The sequence below is a fragment of the Somniosus microcephalus genome, chromosome 22 (genome assembly GCF_052327205.1).
Source record: "Somniosus microcephalus isolate GS21.2 chromosome 22, FLI_Smic_1.0, whole genome shotgun sequence".
NCBI lineage: Eukaryota > Metazoa > Chordata > Chondrichthyes > Squaliformes > Somniosidae > Somniosus > Somniosus microcephalus.
Genome location: NC_141008.1, coordinates 29,354,410 through 29,378,577, shown reverse-complemented (window position 1 = coordinate 29,378,577; position 24,168 = coordinate 29,354,410). Strand labels below are relative to the sequence as shown.

The following is a 24,168-nucleotide window of genomic DNA, read 5'->3' as shown; positions in this document are numbered from 1 at the left end:
ACCCCTGATCTCCCAAGCCCCGCACCCCCGATCTCCCGAGCCCCGCCCCCCCGATCTCCCGAGGCTCCCCCCCGATCTCCCGAGCCCCGCCCCCCAGATCTGCCAAGCCCCGCCCCCCCAACCTCCCGAGCTCCGCCCCCCCGACCTCCCGAGCTCCGCCCCCCCGATCTCCCGAGCCTCGCCCCCCCGATCTCCCGAGCCCCGCCCCCCCGATCTGCCGAGCCCCACCCCCCCCGATCTCCCGAGCCCCGCCCCCCGATCTGCCGAGCCCCGCCCCGATCTCCTGAGCCCCGCCCCCCGATCTGCGAGCCCCGCCCCCCCGATCTCCCGAGCCCTGCCCCCCCGATCTCCCGAGCCCCGCCCCCCCGATCTCCCGATCCCCGCCGCCCCCGATCTGCCGAGCCCCACCCCCCCATCTGCCGAGCCCCGCCCCCCCCGATCTGCCGAGCCCCACCCCCCCGATCTCCCGAGGCTCGCCCCCCGCGATCTCCCGAGCCCCGCACCCCCCGATCTGCCGAGCCCCGCCCCTCCATCTCCCGAGGCTCGCCCCCCACCCCCCCCCCGATCTCCCGAGGCTCGCCACCCACCGCCCCCCCCGATCTCCGGAGGCCCGATCTCCCAAGCCCCGCCCCCCGCCTGAGCCGGCTTCAAGAGCAGAGTGAGAGACCCCGCCCCCCGCCTGAGCCGGCTTCAAGAGCAGAGAGCGAGACGCCACCGCGCAACCTACCGCGTGAGGCCCGGCCGGACTCAAGTCGCGCGCGCTGACTCCTGCCCCACCCGCCTTTACTAAGATGGCGGCGGTAGCGACGCTCGGCTGAGGCCCACCCCTCCAGCCTTCACAAAGATGGCGGCGATCGGGGGCCGCTTGTTGACTGGGGCCGGGAGGTGCCTAGCTCGGGCGTGGGTGCGGAGGAGAGGCCAAGGCTTCGAGGCCTACCTGGAAAAACGGGGAAAGGTAGGAAAATTAATGAGATTAGATAAAAGATTTAGAAAGTAATTAACTTTTTTTTAAAACAATATGGCCTAGAAATTCAGTGGCCTGCGCCACCAGTTTGCGCCCAAAGAGGGCACTCAGTGGCTTGTGCGCCACTGGCCACACCTACCGCGATACTTAGCGGGGCGCTAGTGGCGGCATTAGCCTGTAGCGCTGCGCCGCCACCGATGGCGTCATCGGTGTGCGCAGCGCCCCGCTATCGCCCCGATGGCCATATTTGGTCGCGCCCGCCTCCTCAGTGCCGGCCGCAAATAGCGACCGGTACACAGGGGCCTACCTGTGGCGGTAGTAGCGCTAGTTAAGGTGGAGGTGCGGCCGGCCACTTTTTTGGCGCCCGCCTGCCCGCACCTCCGTCCCCGGCCTCCTACACCCCCACCCCCGCGGCATTGCCGGCTGTTTCCCGAGAGCCCGGCACTTCTCCTTGGTGCCGGGCTCATTTGCCGGCACTCGCGAGCGGGGATCGCGCTGTTGCAGGCACCTCCCCCTTAACAGTGGGAGGAAGGCCTGCAGTACCGCAGCCATATTCAGTTTCAGCGCCCCAAGTGGGGCGCGGGAAGCCTCGTTTAGCGGCCCGCTTCCATTTGGGTTTTGAATATCCAGATGGCGCAAGTGGCTCCGCACGCAGCGGTAATTCCGGCACCCAGGCGAGCTTGGCGCCCCAAACTGAATTTTTAGCCCTATGTGTTTTAAAAGCAACTTTTTTTTAAAGACGCAGAAAGCGGGAAAAAGAAAGGAAAAGTTTGGAATCAAGATGGCGGCAACTCACCTCGGTTCAGAACGATAAGGCCTGCCCACACATGCACCGATTGGTCGACCGTCAGGTCACCGAAGCGTAGGATTGGTCAATCGTCCCGTCACTCGACACTAGGAGGGCCCGCCCGCACGCGCCAGGAACCCGGCGTACGATTGGTCGACCTGGAGGTCACTCTATCGCTAATGAGCGGATAATGAGATGCTAATGAGCAGAATGTTGAACGTTTTTTGGATACCGCGGGTGCAATTTTTGTCCGGCCGAAACGTAAATATGCCTATGACCGGTCCGTAATCGTAAGCTTTCTTTTGACGTGACGCGCGTGTAGGTACGCTCTATAACTTTCGAACGTATAGAGAATAGACAGACAGACAGAAAGACAGACAGAAGAGCTCTTTTATATATATAGATATGTACAGTGCTATTTGTTTACCACTTTAGTAACTTTGGGGGGAAAATTTGTTCTTGACCGGAAAGCAGCTGGTGTCCTCGCCAACTGCCATTAATGGCTGCCGCGATAAACGAGGTAAATTGGTGTGGGGGCATGGTGGTAGGTGGCGCAGCGCTAACCTTAGGCACAACGCCGCCCTGGTGGCGTTGTACGATGGATCTGGGACCAATTTGTAGTCTTGGTGCGGCGTTGCTGCTTCCCCGAACATCTGTGTGCGAGGCTGTGAAGCTCACAATGCATTGTGGGCAGTGAGGATCTCTGCACATTGAAGCAAGGGAAAATAAAATGCACTGATTCAATATATTTTTCAGCCCTTTCTGTCTTTTAATAAATAATCAATATTTAAAAGAAGTTCAGCACTTAAAGCTGAATTACCTTCAGGTAAACTCAACAAATGGGAAAACTGCCTCAGCACTACCACAAATGGCTCAGCAAGCCAGGGAAGGGGCACCGAGGGACTCACATGCAGCACTCCAGCTTTGTGCAGGGGGTCAACACTGCAAGAGTGGCCCTCCATCCACAGGGGCCAGGAGGCCCTCCAGAAAGAACGATGTGGGAGTACATTACCAAGGCCATCACTGCCAGCAGTGTCGCCCCCACCACCTGGCTCCAGTGCCCAAAGAAGCTTCATGATCTCAGACCGCTGGTCAAGGTCAGTGAATGCATCTTCAAAAGACGTCACCTACCAACAACCACTAGCCTCACACACTGCTCAATGCAGGATCCCCAATCACTCACCTACCAACAATCTGCACCAATATCGAGGCACATCTCCCATTCCTAGCATCACCTCACCCCCATGGAGGAGACAGTGCAGGACATTCTTGGCAGGGGCATGGCTGAGCCCTTGGCCAGTGGCGGGGCTGAAAGGATACAAGATGCAGGTATCCTCGTACGTTATCCCCCTTCTGGCATGCACCTCTAGGCTTCCCGCCCTCCCGTCAGCACAACTCCACCCTTGTGCCTTCCTCATTTCACACACCCAAGAAATGCAGCCTGCCCAGCCAGTGGGACCGCAGGCGGATGATTCCATCTCGGATATCCCGGCCACAAAGGGGTTGTCTGAGATGCATCCTTCCATCTGCTTCCTCCTCTTCGGCTTCCTCCTCTTCTGCGTCTTCCTCTTCCCTCTGCAAGCGGATGCTGTAAATGTGAAATGACAGCATAAAATGCTGCAGATACTCAGTTGGCCAGGCAGCTTGTCGACCTGAGATGTGAACTCCATGGATGTAGCGTGACCTGCTGAGTATTCGCAGCATGTGCTATCTTCTCAAAGGCATTCACTTACCATCCGAGCCCTTGTAAGAGTCCAGCAGCACTCACTACACACTTAAAAAACTTTTCACATCTATTGCAGCAAGCCACCACTTCAATAAAATTTAAAAAAACAAGGCCAAACCCTTCCATTCAAACTTACCTGATTGATGCATGTGTCCCTTTAACAGCTGCAGATATCGCCTCTCTCAGCCTGCTTGCACGGCAGGTTAACCTGGCGTACATAGGACCCAGCGCTGACTTGCGCGCTAGGGTCGAAGTTCGCGTAGGTGACGTTAAGTTGGCGTTGCCAACTGACATCACCACGCCGCCATTTTTTATTTTAACTAGCAGTGCAAAGGGGGAGACCAATATGGCAGCCGCCGCCGGGACCGCCTCCAGTTAGTGCAAGAGCGGCGGCCGCCATTTTTTTCACACATCGCTGGCGCTACCAGGTGGCGGTAAGGACATCAATTTCTCGCCCAAAGTTTCTTCCTTCCCCAAAAGTCTTATTTCCACAGTTGTTGTGTTGTTTCATAAGAGCAGGGCAAAAACTACGACTCCCGTTACATTCCTGTCTCACACCGAGAGAATTAGTCAACAACAGCCTGAACTCCACGGCAGTCAAGGCACAGGTGGCATTTCCAAGCTGGGGGATTGAAGCAGAACTCAAGCCCCAGACAGAAGGGCAGAACGATACAGGGAAACCGCTTTCAGGCATTTCCAGCGAGTGATTAACGCAATGGGTGTTTAGTGGAGGTTTTCCTTAAGAAATCTTTATTTTTAGCTGTATAGACCAACTTGAGTGAGGAAGAAAAATAGCAACTGAACGCAGTTTGAAGAAAGTATTCGAGCAAGATGTTTGAAAATTGGGTGGGCTTCTTGCGAGTGTGTGATCCTCCCTGCCACGTGTTTCTCCCTGTGCAGTGCCCTGATGATCCAATACTCCATATGCAGGAAGTGGAAAATCTGCCCCATCTCAGTATTTTATAAATAAAGGAGCATTATATGATGTAATGCACAATGTATTAAATAGGCACATTCTGAGGCCAAACTCAGGGCTATTCCTCGTAGAGAACATCCTGAGGTATGTTAGGAGTAATTGTTTCTTGATAGAGTGGCAGGTGGTTGTATATCACTGGCTCTTCCCAAGGGCAGGAAACAGCTGGAAACAGCTGGATTTTTTTAAAACAAGATTGTTTTGCACCTGTAACTAAAGTATGACATTGTATGTATAGGAGTATGAAAGGGTTCGGCCTAGAGACGTGGAAGCAAATGTTTATCATTAGTTCTCGGAAATCAAATAATTATTATTTTTACCCATCGCAGCTGTTTTTCCAGGGATTCCGCTAACCTTCCAGAGGAGTTACATGGGAGATCAGAATTCCAGGTGCACATCTGTGTTAGCAGACCAGTTCTCTGAACAAACATTACCCCACGGTGTAAACAAGAGAAAGGTGCTGCAGCACCAGGAGGTTCTCCTCTGGGGCCCGCCCACAAGGAAAGGCCTCTTCCGGCCCGATCCGCTTCGCCGCTGGGTTAGCCTGGCAGAAAACTCACTGTCACTTCTCACTCAGGCCACCTAGTAACCATTGCAGTCGGGTCCTGATGACATCATCGGGACCCGACAGGCTCATGTTAAAAAGGACCCCGCCAGCCTTGGATGGGTGCCCTTCCTGCCTGCTCGGTTGAGCAGGTTAAAACCGTGGAAGGTCAGCTCCTGGCGGGTAAGTGACTTGGCCGATTCTAACTGCCTGGTTTCCACCGGGAGAGTAGGGTTAAAATCGTCCCTCATGCTACAATCTAACAAAAAAAAAGGTGTTAAACAGAGATATAGTCTGAATACGTGCTGCATTGGAAGCAGTTGGTGGTTTTCGACAACCTTCACCATCTGTGTGATTTGGGATTTATCCATTTTTTGCTTAAGCCTGGCAAGGAATTTAAAGGCTTGACCCATCCTCATCAAGGCTTTACAGACCAATAGGCCAATCTTCTACTGCCTGTCCCAGAATTGCCAAGTATTTATATGGTTAATCTTGTACTGCAGGACCGCTTTTCATGGCTATGTGCATCCGATGCAGCAATTTAATTTAGATTTAGCGATAATCTTATTCTAGGACCCAAAACCAAAATAATCTAGATAATCAGTGCCCACACATTCCTGCTCTGTGACCCACAACCTCACTAATTGTCTGATTATTCCTGCCCTTTTACCCACACTGTTACTAATTGTACCTGATTATTCTTGCCCTGTGACTCTGTGGTAAACCACTGTAGTTCACTGTTGTTGTTGTTGTTGTTGTCGTTCACTCTTGTTTCACTGTTGTGCCTGACGATGCCTCAGCTGACTCCGCCCCTGGGCTACCGAGTATAAGAGCGGCCGCATGGCAGCTCCTGGCATTCGGTCGTCCACTAGAGGCATAGTCCTGATCTGTCTGAAGTGCAATTCAGTAGTTAATAAAAGCCTGTTGTTCTGAACTCTGCCTAGCCTTTTATTAGAATTGATAGCGCATCAGACTCTCACCCTTGCTTTGGCGTAGCGGTAGCATCCCCGCCGCTAGGCCAGAAGGTGTAGGGTTTCGAACCCCGCTCCAGACAGTCCCGGCAAGTGGAGTCGGAGCTCCGGCTCTAAATTCTGGGTTGACATCCAGCGGGATACTTGCGTCCGTGGGTGTGGGTGGCCCCCACCCCTCGCCTGGGTTGTGGGAGCCCGTAAAACCCTCCCGCCATAGGACTAACCACCCTAATGGCTGGTATGAAGATGGTTACAGTCACGGAAGGAGCGTTAATCACGGCCAGAAATCCTTCCACCACTTCATACAGTTCCCCAAAGGGAACAGTGTGAAGACACGTACGACGACGACCCTTGCTAATTGTACCTGATTATTCCTGCCCTGTGACTCTCACCCTCGCTAATTAGACCTGATTATTCCTGCCATGTGACTCTCACCCTCGCTAATTAGACCTGATTATTCCTGCCATGTGACTCTCACCCTCACTAATTGTACCTGTTTATTCCTGCCCTGTGAGCTACACCCTCAGCATGTTCCTATGGTGTGTAACACTATAACTGTGGGGGGCCTGTGACTACCCTAACCTGACGTTCATTTTTCAGCATGATCGCAATTAGCAGAAACCCTGGCTAAATTCCTCCAAAATGTTACGTCCAATTAATCAAAGAATAGTTAGTTAATAGTTAAATACGTATCTCAGGAAACCCTTTCTTGTTATCTGGTTCAGAGAGCTATTTGAACTAGTGTGCAGTGACAGATGTTCCTCCATATATCTATACGCTGATGCTACCTTTACTGCAGTGCACAGTCTGACAGTGTGTAGTTATTGAGCTGAGTATTCAATGTACTGTATATGAAACACATCTGTAGGCCAGAGAACAATCCCCTGTTTACAATGTTACAGTGTATTCAGTCACACAGCTGCGCTCCCATGGGATTACAGAGTTCTTGTGCTCACTGCTCAGAAAGCTATTGCACATCTAACAAACAAGTCTGTCTTAGGGACGCAAGTATCGGCCGGGCGCAAAGTTTAGCGCCTGGCGCTAATTATCGCCTCTGACTGCAAACTCGGCTTCTATCGCCCCTGGAGCTGATTGTAGCACTAAATCAGGCGTTACACACCTCTCTTAAGGCGCTAATGCCGAGGAGCGAGGCGCTACCTCAGAGCGCTGGCTCATGTAATGTCAGTCAGCAATGGAACACAGACACACTGGCGCCAGTTCTTAAAGGGGAGGGTCGATCTTGCTCTCCACCCACACCCTGCTCATTATAGCCTTGAATCTCGGCCTGGAGAGACCTGTACATCAATTCTGCTGGAAAGAACAATGGAGAGGCCCAGGGAAAGAGTGCAGCCCCCGTGATCTCTTCTAAATCGATGCAAGGAAGGTCAAATCAAAATGAACCTGCAAAGTGCTGCTCAGTACCCAAAACTCGTTGAATCTCTCCAGAAGTCTTTCTCTCTCAGAATGCGTGGTGCAAAAATGTCACCGACAAAAAAAGGCAGGAAGTGGCTGCCTTTAAATAGCGCTTCCCCAGTCCCTTCCCTACTGTAAAACGCTCCCCTCTACCTGTTGTTGCTAGCGGCAGGCGGAAAGGCAGGGGGCTCCATTCAATATCCAGTCCGGGGGCGCTACTGGGGCGTTGCACACTCGACTGACGTCACGATCTGCGAGCGCAGGAGATCGTGGCGGTAGTGTTTAGTGCCGCCGCAAAATGTCTGGTCAATTTCGCGAGCGGCGCAAACATCACCACGCCCAGGCGCTAGTTGCTTTGCGCCCCGTTAGCGCCCAGGGCGCTAACGGGAGGCGCAAAGCAACCGAATTTTCCCCCCATAGTATTTAGGAGCTGATATATGGGATTTTGGGTTATTATGGGAATTCTGCCTATTACAGTGTACGAATATAGAAAGATACACAGACAATGGGTGGGATAAGACCAGCTGGTTATCAAGCCTGCCCCACACAGTATTAGGTGTAGGGCTTTTGTAAGATATTAGGGTTAACTAGGTTTTAGGGCTGTTATGGGGCCTTGGGGGTGTTATAAGTATATTTGAGGCTGTACTGAGATTTTTGCAACATTACTGTGGAGGTGATTGCAAGATGAGAAAAGACCAAGATCCATCTAGCTTGCCGTCTACCATCCTGGCAGTTGCTGTAACAGCTATTCTTGGCTGTAGTGGGGTGTTTGTGGGTCTAGCAGGATGTTTGTGGCTGCTGTCGGGGTTTAGGGGCTTTGTCACTCAACTAAAAACAGGAGCAGCCTCTTGACCATGTCCTCGGTAGGAAGAGACCTTCTAACCTGATAATGCGGATAAAGAACTCAACGTGATCGCTTCTTGACTTGGACCTTGGGTACGTATCACATCACCCTGGGTGCAGTTGGTGGAGTGACCTGGTCCAGTGATTAATCTGGTCAGAAACCAGCAGGACGCCTCCTCCCAGCTCTCAGATGTTGATATTCAGATCTCTACTTGAGTCCTCTGAAGGCTAATCTGTGGGGTTGTCAGGGCAGCATCCAGTTAAACTGTGGCTGATGAGCTACCTGCATCCAGAGAGTGACCTTGAGGGATTCTTCCAATGATTAGTCCTTTCATAGCTCAATGGGAATTTTCCTTCTAAATTCTGCATGTAGGCAATGGGCCGGATATTTCGATCCACGCTGTGTGACGTAAGAAAACTCACTACGCACTTGGTTTGAGCATAAAGCAAGGCTTTAATCAACTTGTTTCAGAACATGGAGGTCTAGTTGTCCTTCACTAGTTCCCTGTCTTACAAAATGTCCCTGGAAAGCTGGGCCCACACCCGAGTATTTATACTCCTTGGACGGCACCACCAGCTGGCCGTCCAGAGTTATTTCACGAGTTGTTTCTTGATGATGATGAGATTTATAATACTGTGTACACACCCGTAGGGACATCGGAAATGCTGGTTTCAGACATGCGAAGTGCATGCGCTGAAAACCGGCATTTCCGATCTGTCAAGAATGTTCTTCACAGATCGGACGCCTGCCCTGGAGAAGGGCCTCTGCGAGCAGAGAGTTCTGCTTTCTGGAGAACTTCCGCCCGCTGAAAACCCTTAGAAATCTTACGCCTGGTAAAAGCAGGCGTATGGCCTGCTTTTACCAGCATAAGATTTGAAAAAAGTAAAAAAAAATGTCATTTATCATTTAAAAATACTTTTTAAAAAAGGTAATTAGCCCCGTAAAAAACTTTAATTATTTTTTTCAAAAAATTAAATTTTTGTTTAAAATATTTAATTTATTGTAATTTCAACTAATTTTAAAAATGTGATTTAAAAAAAAATTATTTAATGTTTTACTGTGTTTTTGGGGTGATCTCCATTCATATATTTGACAGGTCTATCTGTCAAGTGTATGAAGGGAGATTCCCTTCTTTGACTGGCTCCCCATGGCCCATGTGATCCCAGGGACATTTGCGAACCACCTGTGCCTCTGGGATACGTGGGCCCTTCGCATTTCGAGTTGGAGAGGCCCAGGAGCGGAATTGTCCGGACCTCGGGAGCCCTCAGGTAAGTCCATAGATTTTTTCCAGATCGGAGGCCTCCGCACGCAGGAAGCCTCCGATCGGAAAATACGGGCTGTTATGTGAACAGTTTTGGAAGAAAAAGTTTTTAAAAATTAATCAATTCATTAAAAAATCTCCCTTTTCTCTTATTTTGGTTTGTATTTAATTAATAATAACCTATATTGTAAAGATATTGATGCAATTTTATATTTGTGTTTTATTTTAGGAAGTTCTGCAGTGACTTTAACCATCCTTTCCTATTAAGCAATGTGAAATACAAGAATTATTTAATTACCTGTGAAATATTATCCTTCAATAACTTCTAAACCCTCCTGTATTCAGCACTTAGCTTCTAGCATTTTCCATGAAATGGGGCGGAATTTTTCTGGAAAAATAATGGTGTGTTAACGACGCACAGTTATTAATATGTAAATCTGCCAACAAGCTCAGGGGATTAACAACAACAACAACTTGTATTTATATAGCGCCTTTAACATAGTAAAACGTCCCAGGGCGCTGCACAGCAATATTTTAAGATAAAAAATTTGACACCGAGCTACTTAAGGAGAAATTAGGACAGGTGACCAAAAGCTTGATCAGAGAAGTATGTTTTAAGGAGCGTCTTAAAGGAGGAAAGAGAGGCGGAGAGGTTTAGGCAGAGAATTCCAGAGCTTAGGGCCCAGGCAGCTGAAGGCACGGCCGCCAAAAGTTGAGCGATTATAATCAGGGATGCTCAAGAGGGCAGAATTAGAGGAGCACAGATATCTCGGGGGGTTGTGGGGCTAGAGGAGATTACAGAGATAGAGCGGGGCGAGGTCATGGAGGGATTTGAAAACAAGGATCAGAATTTTGAAATTGAGGCGCTGCTTAACCAGGAGCCAATGTAGGTCAGTGAGCACAGAGTGATGGACGAACGGGACTTGGTGCGAGTTAAGACACGGGCAGCCGAGTTTTGGATGACCTCAAGTTTACGTAGGGTGGAATGTGGGAGGCCAGCCAGGTAACAAAGGCATGGATGAGGGTTTCAGCAGCAGATGAGCTGAGGCAAGGGCGGAGACGGGCGATGTTACAGAGGTGGAAATAGGCCGTCTTTGTTATGCTGTGGATATGTGGTCGGAAGCCCTTTTCAGGGTCAAATATGACACCAAGGTTGTGAACAGTGTGGTTCAGCCTCAGACAGATGTTAGGGAGAGGGGTAGAGTCAGTGGCTAGGGAACGGAGTTTGTGGTGGGGACCAAAAACAACGATACAGTGTGAGTTGTAAATCTCCAGAACTTGCTGGTCGATTTACGCTATTTCACCATTTGCTTTGCGCAAACAGCATCTCACTCTTAGCCTCCCCATTATTTTTAAGAACTTGCTGGATTTTCTCATGAATTGCCCATTAAACTTGCCACAGAACACTAGGGTTCATAGTTAACAGCATAAGTACCCTTTTAACAATGTGATAATTGTTAATACAATGCCAATCAATCTCTCTGGTCCAGAAAGGGAAAGATTTAATGTGTTCAATCTCATTCCTGCATGTAGTAAATAATTGATGGAGATTTTTTAAATGTCAAATTTTAAATTTTTTAATTTTTTTCTTACTTTTCCTTTCTGTCTCTTTTTTTTCTCGCTCTCTTAATCCAGACTTTCTTTCCCTCTCTTTATTTCTCTTTCTGTACCTGATTTGACTCTAATTGACCCTCCTCTGTTCTTTCTCAATCCTTAAATATTATTGGTTAAGGAGGTACACTATTGGTCCCGCCCTTCACTAAGGTCCCAGATGCCCCATTGCCCTCGCCATGCTGTCATCAGCTTGCACTTCCAGCAAGTTGCAACAAAATCTTTTTGAGCTGAAGGGTGCAGGAAAAAGTCTAACGCAGTGCGCCATAAGATGCCCCACTCCAGCAAGATCGGGCCCATTATCTTTCACCTTCCGTGTTTTATATATTCATGTAGATGCTGGCTTGGGTTGTGCCTGTTTTTCTGCAAAAATGTTCCAGTTATAAACTCATCTTCAGTGTCCATTCAGAACAAAGCAGGCATATAATGCTAAGGCGATAGCAAAATACTGCAGATGCTGGAAATCTGAAATAACAGCAGAAAATGCTGGAAAAACTCAGCAGGCCAGGCAACATCCGTGGAGAGAAATTAGAGTTGACGTTTCAGGTCGAAACCCTTTTTCAAAACTGGAAAGGAAATAAAATAGATCGAAGGCAGGGCTGTGATAGAACAAAAGAAGTAACAGAGACATTAAGAGGTATTCAAAACCAGATGAGATGGTAATAGGACAAGTGGAGACGAAAGACGGCTAGGATTAGGTGTGAAGTGTACTGGCAGGATGGGAGACAGCTGCCATGTGGGAGAGAGAAAAAAAAAGGAAAAGCGGGGGGAGGGAAAACCCAAAACAAAGGGGTAGAAAAAAAAATAAGTAAAATTGTAATAGGGGCCGAGGTTATGATCTGAAATTGTTGAACTCGATATTGAGCCCGGAAGGCTGCAAAGTGCCTAATCGGAAGATGAGGTGCTGTTCCTCGAGTTTACGTTGAGCTTCCATGGAACAATGCAAGAGGCCAAGGACGGTGAGGTCCGAGTGGGAATGGAGCGGTGAATTAAAATGACAGGCGACCGGAAGCTCGGGGTCACCCTTATGAACGGAGGTGTTCCGCAAAGCGGTCACCCAATCTGCGTTTGGTCTCCCCAATGTAGAGGAGACCGCATCGTGAGCAGGACTATGCTAAGGACTAGGTTTGGACCAGTCAGCAGTATTAGAAGCCTGTCAGAATTGCATTGTAATGAATCAGATGATGTGACAGAGACTGTAGGTCCCGCATTGGACTCATCAGTCACCTGCAAACTCATTTTTAATGTGGAAGCAAGTCATCCTCAGTTCCGAGGGACTGCCTAAGAAGAAGAAGTAATGAATCATCACTGAGGCTTACATCTCATTTCATATTGTGGATGGTGTTGATATTGCTGACTCCCATCTCTCTGCAGAAACACATCTAGTTGCCTTTTGACCCATAAGTGTTCTTCTCTGTAACTTAATCTGAAGTCTGAGCCCAAGCCGAATCCGAAGTGAAGCTCCACCCTGGAGGGCGGGTCCTGACTCTGGGCTTACACTAGTGTTAATGTGACACAAAGCTGCTTCTCACCAATGCCACAGTTGTAGTATAAATGTTTGCCCTTTTAACTTCTGATTTGCAATTGATCACAATTTAATTTATTAGCCAGCCCGGAACATTTTTCACTGAGCTACACTTGTGTAAATGCAACTTGAGGATTTTTGTTTCACAGAGCATCCAATATGAGGAATAACTCTCGTCAAAATAGTGTACTGCCAATCAACTCGTTCAAAAAGGAGCTGAATGGATATCTAGCTAGGAAAGGAATGAAAGGCTATAGGATAATGGAAATAGATCATCACATAGTCACTGGAACAATATGGGACCAGTTCTTTTGAGACCTGTGAAATGCAAAAAGTGAGGGTTAATAGTGTCAATTGTTTCTCTAGATCAATAACTTACAGTTTTCCTCAAATTCCTTCAGGAGTATGGGGGAAAAACATGGGAGATCTCTCCATTCCAATTTTCTCTGTGACTCCCTCAGCAGCTTAAATTGAATTGGGAAGATCTGGTAACTGTGTAGATTGTGTACCCAGTCCATTTGATGGAACATGTTTGTCGGGCTGAATGAATTTTATTGCATCATGTGTCTTATATTTTTGATGTGATCCTTGTGGCTGTTCTCGTTCTGCAAGCATCTGTTTTTGTGTTAGAAATATTTAGTTATAGTTAATCGCCTTTACAAGCAAGAAGCTGCTGAGAGACTGTATGGAGTAAAGCTTGAGACTCTTGGCAGTTAAGGGGTTACATTTAAACAAAAAAGTATCAGTTGCTTCCTCTACAATTCAGAATAAAAGTATCTGGATATTAACAATATTCCCATCCCAACTTACAACTGGGATGTGTCTAGTGTTCCTGCTGTCTGTGCCCTGTTGCTGTTGGGATGCATAATGTCAGTGCTGATGGTGGGTGGGAATATGCCAATGAGGTTGTGTAGCAGCATTTGCTTCGAGAGCTGTGACTCATTGCGGTGCTAGGGAACCAGCAAGCACCGTCTCCTCAGAGTGTCCATTGATTGTTGCAAAGACTGACTTTGAATATGGCTTGTTACACAGAGATGCCTGGAGTTGTAGAGGTACGTGGCTGTGTTGTGAATTCTCTCTCCCAGCATCAGCACTGGCCGCTTCTAGGTTACTCTATAAGTACGAAGCATCGGTCGGTACCTCCTTTGGCCAGGATTGAGGAGATTTCCTCTAATCCAGGCAGGCAACCTTCCTGATAAACCTTGGAGTGTTTATCCTTATTAAAGATTCTCTTCTATACAGCTCTAATTACTAAAAAATCTAATGCACAAAGCGGCAGGGTTTAATGAGGGGCTGTGACTAATGCAGCTGATGCTTGAGTTCCCAGCTTAAAAGTTGCAGTTGTGACTTGGTTATATTGTGATATGAGGGTTCGGACTGCATGTTTCTCACTGTTGTGCGCACTTTATGATAAAATTAGTCAGCACGGCACATTCTCACTTCACAGTGCCTTAGTCATTTCAGTCATTGGCATGCACTTCATACCACTACTTACATATTGATCAGCTGCTGTAATGGAATCTGCTGCACGTGAACATCAGAGCGCCCTGGTCAGTATTGAGCTAGCTGCTTTGAGTGGATGCCACACTCGGCTTCCCATTGCTGACTGACATTACTGCTGGAAACGCGCATGTGTGGACGTTGAGTGAAAACAGAATCGAGCTCTGCTGCGATGCGAACACCTCCAATGGATGTATAGGCTGCTAACACCCATTGTCCAAGGCTCACACAAGACGATCAGTCACTTGGGCGATGCATTGAAAGGCAATTGTTGCCAAGGAACATACCACGCTACGGCACAAGTTGGCATCTCCGGGAGAGATGGGAAGGAAACGGAAAAGCATTTTCAGAGAGTATGCTTCAGAGAGGACTTGGATGTGTGGATGCCTTTGAGACACGGATGTTGCCTGATGCAGTAGAAGAGCTCTGTTCCTTCTGTGAATAACATTTTTTGATGCACTAGTTGATCTCTCATGGCAATGCCCACAGATAGATTGGGATCTGGAGTCTGACTGTAATGTTTAGTTGGTGCCCTTCTGAGCCATGGAGTGGAGCACAGTGAGAGAGGGGAAATAGGCAGGAGTGTGACACACACAGAGCGTTTGGGGCATGAAGAACCATTGGGAGGGAGGGAATCGGGTATCGACTTAAATCCCTCGACCTTAGGAGAAGTAGGGACAATGTTTAATTATACAATAGCGTATCCTGCAGGTATAATAATAGGTACCTTTCAAAAACATTCCTACTTCCACCACCGCCATTGCCTATTTAACAGCACTGGGAAAAGGGTGATATTGGGTGCCATTATTTTCCCAGATCTGATTTCTAATCAGAGGCTCCATGTGGGAGAATGTTTTTGTTTGCCTATTCAGAATGTTTTTATAACTAGATGATCTCCTGTCGCATTGCCCACAAGTAGTTTGGGGTCTGGATTAATAATGTTTTGCTGCTAAACTAGCTCCGGTACTCCTTGCAGTGTAAATAGGCCCCAAGATCACTGGGGAATAATTGTTGTTGCTGTTGGACATTTCTCGAGATTACCAGCTGCCTGACCCTTCCGCCTGTTGCCTCAACAAACTCTCTCAAGGTCAGAAAAAAAGTAGGAAATAACTGTCTTCCTTTCTCACTTTTATGTATTTTTAAGATTCTATATAAACACCAGCACATCAGAACTGAACAAGGTGTGACATCTGGACTGTGATTGGATAGGCTCAAAACTTTTGCATAAACTAGCAAATCTCCCATGGCATTGTTCATGGGTAATCTGGAGCGCTGTTGTGATATTTAGCTGCTAACTTGGCCTGTCATTTTAAGATCATTGCTCATGTAATCCCCGTGAGGAAAACGTATAAATAGGTAAATCCAGATAATTGTAGCTGCTTAAATTTCTGGCTGTGGGTCAGAAGAACCCATCATGAAATTAATGTTTTTTTACCAAAATATGGCATCTAGTCAGTGACGCCTGGAGTGTGATGTTTGGAGAATGAGTTGCATACTGCATTTATTGCCCAGCTCTAGTTGTCCTGCAAAGGTGGTGGTGGGCCACCTTCTTGAACTGCTATAGTCCTTGTGCTAATGGTGCTCCCACAATGATGTTAAGTAGAGAATTCCAGGATACTTACCTAGCAACAATGAAGCAATGGTGGTATATGTCCCAATCAGGATACCATGTCATGAATGCGTAGGTGCTCCAATGCAACTGCTGCTCTTGTCCTCAGAGGTGGAGGTCAGAGGGTTGCCAAAGTCAATTATATTACATCAGGCTAATAGAACATACTGGTGTCGCAATTGGAAAAACACTAGATTTAGGTATCCTGGCAGATACATGCCAAGGAACCAAACAAATGCTTAACCCGAAGAAGTCAGACAGCAAGTCATGTACTGCTTTTTGTGGCTAGGCTGTACCTGGGCAATTTTCCACAGTGTCGGTGGATGCTGGTGTTGTAGCTGAAGTGGAATAGCTTGACTGAGGGGTCAGCTAGTCCTGATGTGCAGGTCTTCAGCACTACATCTGGGATATTGTAAGGCCTTATTGTAGTCCAGTGCACTCAGCCACTTCTTAATCCCATGTGAACCAAATTGGCTGGAGACTGGCATCTATGATGTTGGGGAGTTCAGGAAGAGACCAAATGGGATGGTCTACTTGGCACAGCTGACTGAAGACATTTGCAAGCATTCCAACCTTGTCTCATACTCACGTGCTGAGCTCCACCACAGCTGAGGTTGATTATGTTCATGGAGCCTCCTCCAATTAGTTGCCTAATTGTCCACCACCATCCTCAGCTAGAAGTGATAGCGCTACTGGGTTTTGCCCTGATCCTTTAGTTGTGAGATCAATTAGATCTGTCTATGGTCTGTTGTTTTTGGTGTTTTGCATGCAGGTAGCCCTGTGTTTTTGCTTCACTATTGGTGCCTCATTCTGAGGTGTGCCTGGCGCTATTCCTGGCTTGCCCTTTTACACTCCCCATTAAACCAAGGTTGGTCTTCTGCCTTTATGGTGATGATGGAGTGAGGGATAAAGATTATGGTGGAATACAATTCTGCTGATGACCCACAGAGCCTCATGGATGCCCAGTTGTGGGCTGTTAGATTGGCCCTTAATCTGTCCTATTAGCACTGCGGTAGTGCCACATCACATGATGGAGGGCGTCCTCACTGTGAAGATGAGAATTTCTCTTCACAAGAACTGGTCACTCCTATCAGTGTTACTGTGGATGGACATGTCTGTACCAGATTGGTGGGAATGAGGTCAGGTAGTTTACTCCCTTGCCTTGGTTCTTTCCACATCTGACGAAGGGCTAGTCTGACAGCTATACCCTTCAGGAATCGATCAGCTTGGTCAGTGGTGGTGCTACTGAGCTACTTTTGGTGGTGAACACTGAAATCCCCCACCCAAAGTGATCTGTGCCCTTGCTTTCCTGAGTGCCTCCTCCAAGTGATGCTCAACATGGAGGAGTACTGATCAGTTACGGGGATAATCAGGAGATGGTTTCCTTAAAAACCATCTGGCGAAGGGTCACAGACCTGAAACGATAAATCTGATTCTCTCTCCACGGATGCTGCCTGACCTGCTGAGTGTTTCCAGCATTTTCTGTTGTTATTTCATGGTTTCCTTAGCCTTGTTTGACCCAAAGCCATTAAACATCCTAGGGTAATGTAAGTGCTGTGTTGTGTGTTTGATGACATAGATTTCTATGTCCATAATTATAATGGAAAATGCTTATATAAACCATCACTCTATGCAATCTGGCCACTGTGTTGCAACATTTCTCACTGTTCTCTGAATTTTTTTTAATCTTCCATCTTTTTCCCCCTTTCAGCAACCGAAATTTACTACAATGAAGCTCATGCCTCTGCAAGAGTAGTCGTTGAGAGGGTCATTGGGGTCTTAAGACACACTTTTTCTGCCTAGGCGGATTGGGAGGGGGTCTGTGGGATGCTTCGGCTCATATGTCCTACATAGTTGTAGCCTGCTGTGCCCTGTGTAACTTCACCATACAAAAAGATTAGAGTTGGACATTTCTGGGGAGGCGACCCCAGCTGCTTTAAAAGAAGAAGTACATGGAGGACAGCATCATGATGACCTGCATTCAGAGGACTCCTCAGTGACTGCTGCAAGGGGCATCAGAGCACATCTCCTCATTGTCTAACACAGTCTACCTTACCTTCTCCCCCATTCATGAACAAAGGAACAATCTTTCAATTCAGTTACCATCCAAGAGCATATCAACACACCAGCCCTCCTAATCCCCACATGACAACGACAATAATTATCACCTGATAATAAGTCAGCATCAAATAGGTAAACCCTTTCTTGTACGACTCTAACCTCCATGAATAACAAAGCACACGATAAGCACACATTCTATTTCATTACAAGTTCAGAGTGAACACAAGATAACCTACTCTTTCCTAACACTGTGCTTCTCACTCATTGGCTACACTTGCCTTTCTTTCACCTATTCTCACACATCTCCTATGTGCAACCTGAAGGTCAGTATCACCAGAGGTGGTTGGCTGTTCATGCTCTGCAAAAGGGTCATGGGACTAAGGTGGCCATCCTTTCATGGCAGCTGGCTTCTGGCAGGATCTGTGGAGCTTGTTCTTTGGCAGACTCTCCACGAGCTTCATGGCTTCCTCCTTGTTGGGTCGTGAGGTGCTTCGGGTTAGGGATGCCCCCTCTGATGGTCTGCCTTTCACAGGCATTGTGTGTCATTTTCTCATGTAACAAGAATGCGTAAATTAGAAGAAGGTTAACAATTGAGGTGTGTGTGCCAGGTAGCTTGGGAGAGTCTAAGTGACAGATGTGGTGGTATCACCATGTTAAAGTGGAGGAAAGGTTTTAGGGTTGTGCAAGCAATTAGTTGCCATTAGGGGAGATGAGTATCCATACTGTAAGAGTCCCCTTAACCAGAATATATTGTGATGGGTTAGTTGTACAACTGTTACTTTCAGAGGGTGAAATGTGTGCTGGTGCACAGTGTTACCTTGCCTGCCCTGGTCAGGTCATTGCACTTTTTTCAACATTGGTCTCCAGTCCTGGGATGAGAGAGTTGGCACTCCGTGCCAGTGCCAACCCCCTTCCACATGGCGCAAGTGACATTTTTGGCATGTTTCTTTCTACAGGTACTCAGCAGTCTGTTTCTCCTGAGCTCATAGTCATCCAGGAGAGTTGGCAGATTGGTTGCTGTGAAATTGTGGCATCTTCTTCTCTGCCTCTGTGGCACACATGGGTTCCTTGTTTGGCTGCCTGTACCAGCTTCTCCTGTGTTAGGCATTCTTGCAAAGTGGCACAAAAACGCTCATGAGACATCCAGTCAGGCAAACTGACAGTCAGCTGACTGAGCCAGCACTGTTCCTTTCTCACCCACTGCTCTCCAGCCTGCTACTGCAATCTTCAGCCAGAACTGGGTTTATAAAGGCTACATTCTAATTTCCATGGACACCAACAGTTTACTCCCATTGGATTTTATGCCAGTCACTACTTCATTGAATGTGCAAATGATCTGGCTCAGAAAATCCAGTTGTAAATACCTCTCCGCACCATTGGCAGACACAACTCATTTTCCATTGACTTAAAAGCAGTGCAACTCACTGGGTGGAAATTTTAGGCCACAATACCCATTTAAGATGACAGGGGGAGCGGTGGGAGGGGGGGCGGGGGCGGGGGTAATATTGTTACACCCCGGGTTATACTTTAGTTAGATATTGGGCACTATAAGAACACTCCTGAAGATAAGACACCCAGACTACTTACAGGAGTGACTGACATAATTGCACCTAAGAGAATAAGGCAGACCCGAAATTCGTAATAGTACCATTCCCTTTAAATTTTACTCCTGCACTATTTTCCACTCCCGCCTCTGGTGTGCTCTCTGTATGTGTCCAGATCTGCACCTGAAGTTGTGCAAATGAGCTAACCTAATAAAGTAGGGTACAAACAGCACATTTCCATTTGAGTTTATCTAAAACTTAAATGAACGCAACTGGATTGCACGTCCTCTTGCTATCAATGGGATTAAAGCGTCAATGGGGTTATGGGGTTGCAGTATGTCCCCCACCCTCTCCACTGGGAATGAGATCACAGTTTCCCCATGCTGTCCATGGTAATACTGATGATATGTCAATGTCAGTCATACTCCAGAATTTCATCGGTGCCATTTTATGGCGGTGAAGACTGAACTCGTCATGAATATTTAATGATTAGGGAGGTTCAACAGCAGCGAACTACTTGGAAATCTGGTTTACGAAATGTATAAGTATCCACCAGTAACAGATGCCTTCTGGGTGGACTGGATCTGAAAGGATGCTGCAGGTTGGTGTGACCTAGACAGAGCTCATTGGGTATAGGAGGTGAAGGCTAATATCAGGGTGTTTCTGGGTGTGAGGGTGCTGATTGATTATGGACAGGCCCTGTGCTGTATATTCTATGTAATATGTTCTTGACGATGGTATTTGTCCAGAACTGTAGACTCATTCAGAGTTCCCCGCTGATTATGTTCTTATTAGATTGTAATTCTAATGGAATCGGGTGAAGTTTAAATTCAACCAGAACTGACTTGCGGTGCTGGCAATGAGCTTGTATAGCGTTGGCATGCTCAAGGTGACTGCTTTCTGTGATTAATTGAACTGATCTGATTGTGCCGATGGCGTCTGTACATTTTAAGTCCCATCAATATCATTGATAAGGCCGAGTCTGCCTGTGACAACCACCCTCCCTCACCCCTGCTCGCAACACTGTGTTTGATTAAACAAGAAAATGCTGGAAGCATTCAGCAGGTCAGGCATCATCTATGGAGAGAACTGACAAGATAGAACCAAGGAAGCATCCACACCTGAATTGTCTTGTCTGTTCTCTCTTTACAGATGCTGCCTGACCTGCTGAGTGTTTCCAGTGTATTCTGTTTTTGTTTCATATATCCAGCATCTGCAGCATTTTGTTTTCTGTGCTTAACGGTGCAGATTAAGAATGGCATCACTTGATGCGGGTTATTGCACTGACATCAGTGATTGGTGTCAACTACATCTCTCCTACGTTCCATCTCTATTATTATCTGCAAATTAGTTTCATTGTTTCACTGAAATTACACTCATTGCCAATTTTTACACACATGCCATTCATTCTCCTGTCACTTTTTTTGTTCCTCCTGATTGAGTGCAGAGGCGAAGGCAGAACATCAACACCGAAGAAATGTTAGGAGTGAGATTTATGATCACAAAATGATCGTGATTAAAAACCCATCCATTAAGTCCTCATCTTTCCTCCGGTCCAAAATCGCCTGCTACTGCTCTGATGGTACCGCTTTCCACTTGACTTTGTTTTGCTGTCTCCCTACTCCTCCTGTTCCCCTCCTTTTTTTCTGTCCCTTTGTCTTTCTCCTTTCCCTCACCCATTTATTTTTTCTCTATCTGTCTCCACTTCTACTTCCTGTCTGCTTCTTTCCGATTGCTGTCTCTCTTTTTTTCTTCTTTCTCTGTCCATCTCTTGCATTCTACTTTCACCATCCCACTTTCCTCACCTTCTTCTGACCATCTGTGTATGATCTGATCATCTGACTGTATGTGTCAGCTGTGGCTCAGTGGGTAGCACTCTCTAGGTGGGAGGGGCTAGGAGTGAGCAGGTGTTACTGGTTGCCTGATTGCTGCAGGGAGTTGGAGTGAGTTTGTAAAAAGCTGGTGGTGGGTTTTTTTTCAGGTTTTAGGGCCTTTTTGGCCCATAAACAACAGCCAGATGGCTGCTGAGGGGTCCGGAGTGCCGGGCCCCTCAGAGGACAGTGTTCCCAAGATGAATTTAATTAGGGGAGAAACTGTGGTTGGAAGGGAAAGAAAAAGGCCCAAAGATTTGGGCCGGGACCCCAGGAGGTTTGGAAAAGAAAACACGGTGGTGGTTCAGTGCGAGGAAAAGGAGATACGAGCTTGGGATATTATCCAAGTGGTACATGAGGACTGTAGCGAGGGAAGCTGCCTTGCCTGCTGACCAAAGCCAAATATTGGGTTCGAGGTGACGGTCAGTGGCCGAGAGGAGGTGGAAAGACTTTTACTCAGTCTGAAAGTTGGCAATAAGTTCTTAGAGGTATCTCTGCTATATTCGGAAGAGGTGGTGGTCTCATTCTTAAACTTGCCAGTTTATATTGAGGACGATGTGCTAATCAAAAAGTTGGAGTCGTGGGACGTTAAAATTTGCTCAGCAATAAAGAGGTACTATCCAGAAACACGGGTAGCAGATGGAACCCGTTATGTAAAGATGCGGTTCCCAGAGGGGGTGAAGTCATTACCGTACAGCATCAAATTCGAGACAATGGAAGGAGTGCAGTACTTCCGAGTACTGCATGATAACCAAGTGAAGGTTTGTTATTATTGTCTTGGATATGACCATCTTGTAAGAAACTGTCCAGACTTGTACTGTTATAATTGCGGCGAGTCTGGACACATCACTCGGAGCTGCAAGGCGGAGAGCTGTGAGGTGTGTCACAAAGGCCCCAACCGCTGTGAGCCTAAGGCAGAAGGAAGCTCTATGAGTGACGAGGAGATGGGAGAAGGAGAAGGAGCAGGAGGTGTGAGTGGAACGACCGGAGGAGCGGAGCAGTCGGAGGACACAGCTGGTAAATTGAAGGAGAAAAGAGCACAGGAACAGGCAGAAAATTGCGGAGCAGAGAACAAGATGGAGATGCTGGAAAACACACCAAGTACAGTGAAAAAGAACAAAGACAGCAGAGGGCAGCAAGGGTCGAGTGCAGACTCAAGCCTTAATATGGTTCAGCTATCCCTAAAGAATCTGGTGCCCACGGGGGGAGAGGAGGCGGGAGCGGGGTGTGTGGTAAATGTAAGTACTCCAAAGAAAGACGGGGAGTCGGACATCTCGGTGAGCAGGAGGGGGCAAGACAAGGAGAGGGTGCAAGAGGCAGGAGCCTTAAAGGGGCAGCAGGACGGGAGCGGTGAGACAAAGACGCCAGAAGTGAGCAATATATGTGCGCCATTGTCCCAGAGAAGCATCAGGGAGCAAGGGTCAGAGGTGGAGATGAGGTCGAAGGGAGCGGCACTGTTGGAGAAACCACGATAGCAGGAAGACTCTCTATGGGAGATGATGTATCTGACGGGGAGCAGAATTATGTATCTGACGGGGAGCAGGCACAGAGGGTTACAGAAGAGCTTGCGAGTGAGGAATTAGAGGGGGACAGAGACATGGAAGTGGGGGGTGGGGTGGCATCATGTGGAAAGGGAAAGGTTAGTGAGGGGCAGAAGGAGGGAGAAAGGGCAGCTCCTTGGTCCAACTTAATGCAAGGAAGAGGCTGAAACAGCAAGGAAGGTTCAAACAGGAGGTGAAAAAGAGTCGGAGGTTGCAGGAAAAAGCAACAGCTGGCTGAAAAGTTGGGAAGGAGCATGAGAGGAGGGAAGGACCAGAGATTAAATGATGGGGAGATTATCAGGCATACTTCCCTTCTTCGGAGCCATGATTACATTGGTCTCGATTAATGTGAACGGACTGAGGGGTGAGCAGAAATTGCAGCAGTTGTTGCAGGGCTTTAAAGGCACGGACTTGTGTCTGCAAGAAACCTTTTGGGATGACGATATCCTAGAAAGAGTTCAGAAGGTTTGGAAGGGAGAGGTGCAAACAATAACCGTAGAGGGGTGGCTGTTTTGGTGAGTCCGTCCATAAAAGAGAACGTTTCCTTGGTGGACAAGGACACCGAAGGGAAATTTTTACGGCTAAGGGTAAAAATGGAGGAATTTAATTGCGATCTCTTTAATATCTATGCACCGAACGACCATTGCAAGCGTCGCAAGTTTTTTTGGGGGTTATTCACTGACGTGGCAGAGGTGGAAAATCGAGGGAGTTCTCCAGAACAGGTTGGGTGGGTGATGTTTTAAAACAGAGCCGAATAGATTTTGTGTTAATGTGGGAAGGGTTAAGTTCTGAGGTGATGGAGATTTATTATAAAACGTATTTTTTAGTGACCACTCGACTTTGGTTCTTAGAATTAGGAACAGCAGAGTTAAGATCGGTTCAGGGGTGTGGATTTTAAACAATCAATACCTGAGAGAAATTGCTTATAAAGAAGGGATTATAAATATAATAAAGAATGCTCGGGAGGAACCTTTGTTCTTGAAAGAAAGAAGAGTTTGGTGGGACAATTTCAAATATGAGGTAAAAGTTTTTTCGGTACGTTATGGGAAAAAGAGAGCGGCAGCTAACCGGCATCAAGAAGAGAATATAAACAAAAGGTTTACGGATGTCTGTAAAGCAGTTGACGGAGGGGATAAGGGAGTTGAGACTAAGTTCCGGGTGCTAAAGGAAGAGTGGGAATTATTGCAAGCTGAAAAATGCAAGGGGGCCATTCTCCGTGCAAAGGCTAGAGATGCATTGGAGGGCGAAAGATGCACTAGATATTTTCTAGAACAAGAGAAGCTGCGACAGAGATTATCATTAATTGGAGAGTTGAAGGTTGGGGAGAAGATCATTCATGAAAGTGGGGAGATTTTAGAGACGGCTTGCAGCTTTTATCAAATGTAAGAAATCACACAACACCAGGTTATAGTCCAACAGCTTT

At 47.4% G+C, this 24,168-nt stretch overlaps 1 protein-coding gene across 6 annotated transcripts in view; it reads left to right on the top strand.

Moving 5' to 3' along the window:
• Positions 1–24,168, top strand: part of LOC147102126 (septin-5-like) — a 136,181-nt gene that overhangs the window by 12,164 nt on the left and 99,849 nt on the right. The window contains exon 1 of one of the 6 annotated variants that reach the window (XM_085964354.1): positions 12,278–13,671. The exons of the other annotated variants lie outside the window; for them this stretch is intronic. Coding sequence (XP_085820480.1) covers positions 13,636–13,671 — 36 coding nt within the window. The 5' untranslated portion in view covers positions 12,278–13,635. Of the gene's footprint in view, positions 1–12,277; positions 13,672–24,168 lie in introns of those variants that run through there. 6 annotated transcript variants of the gene reach the window in all.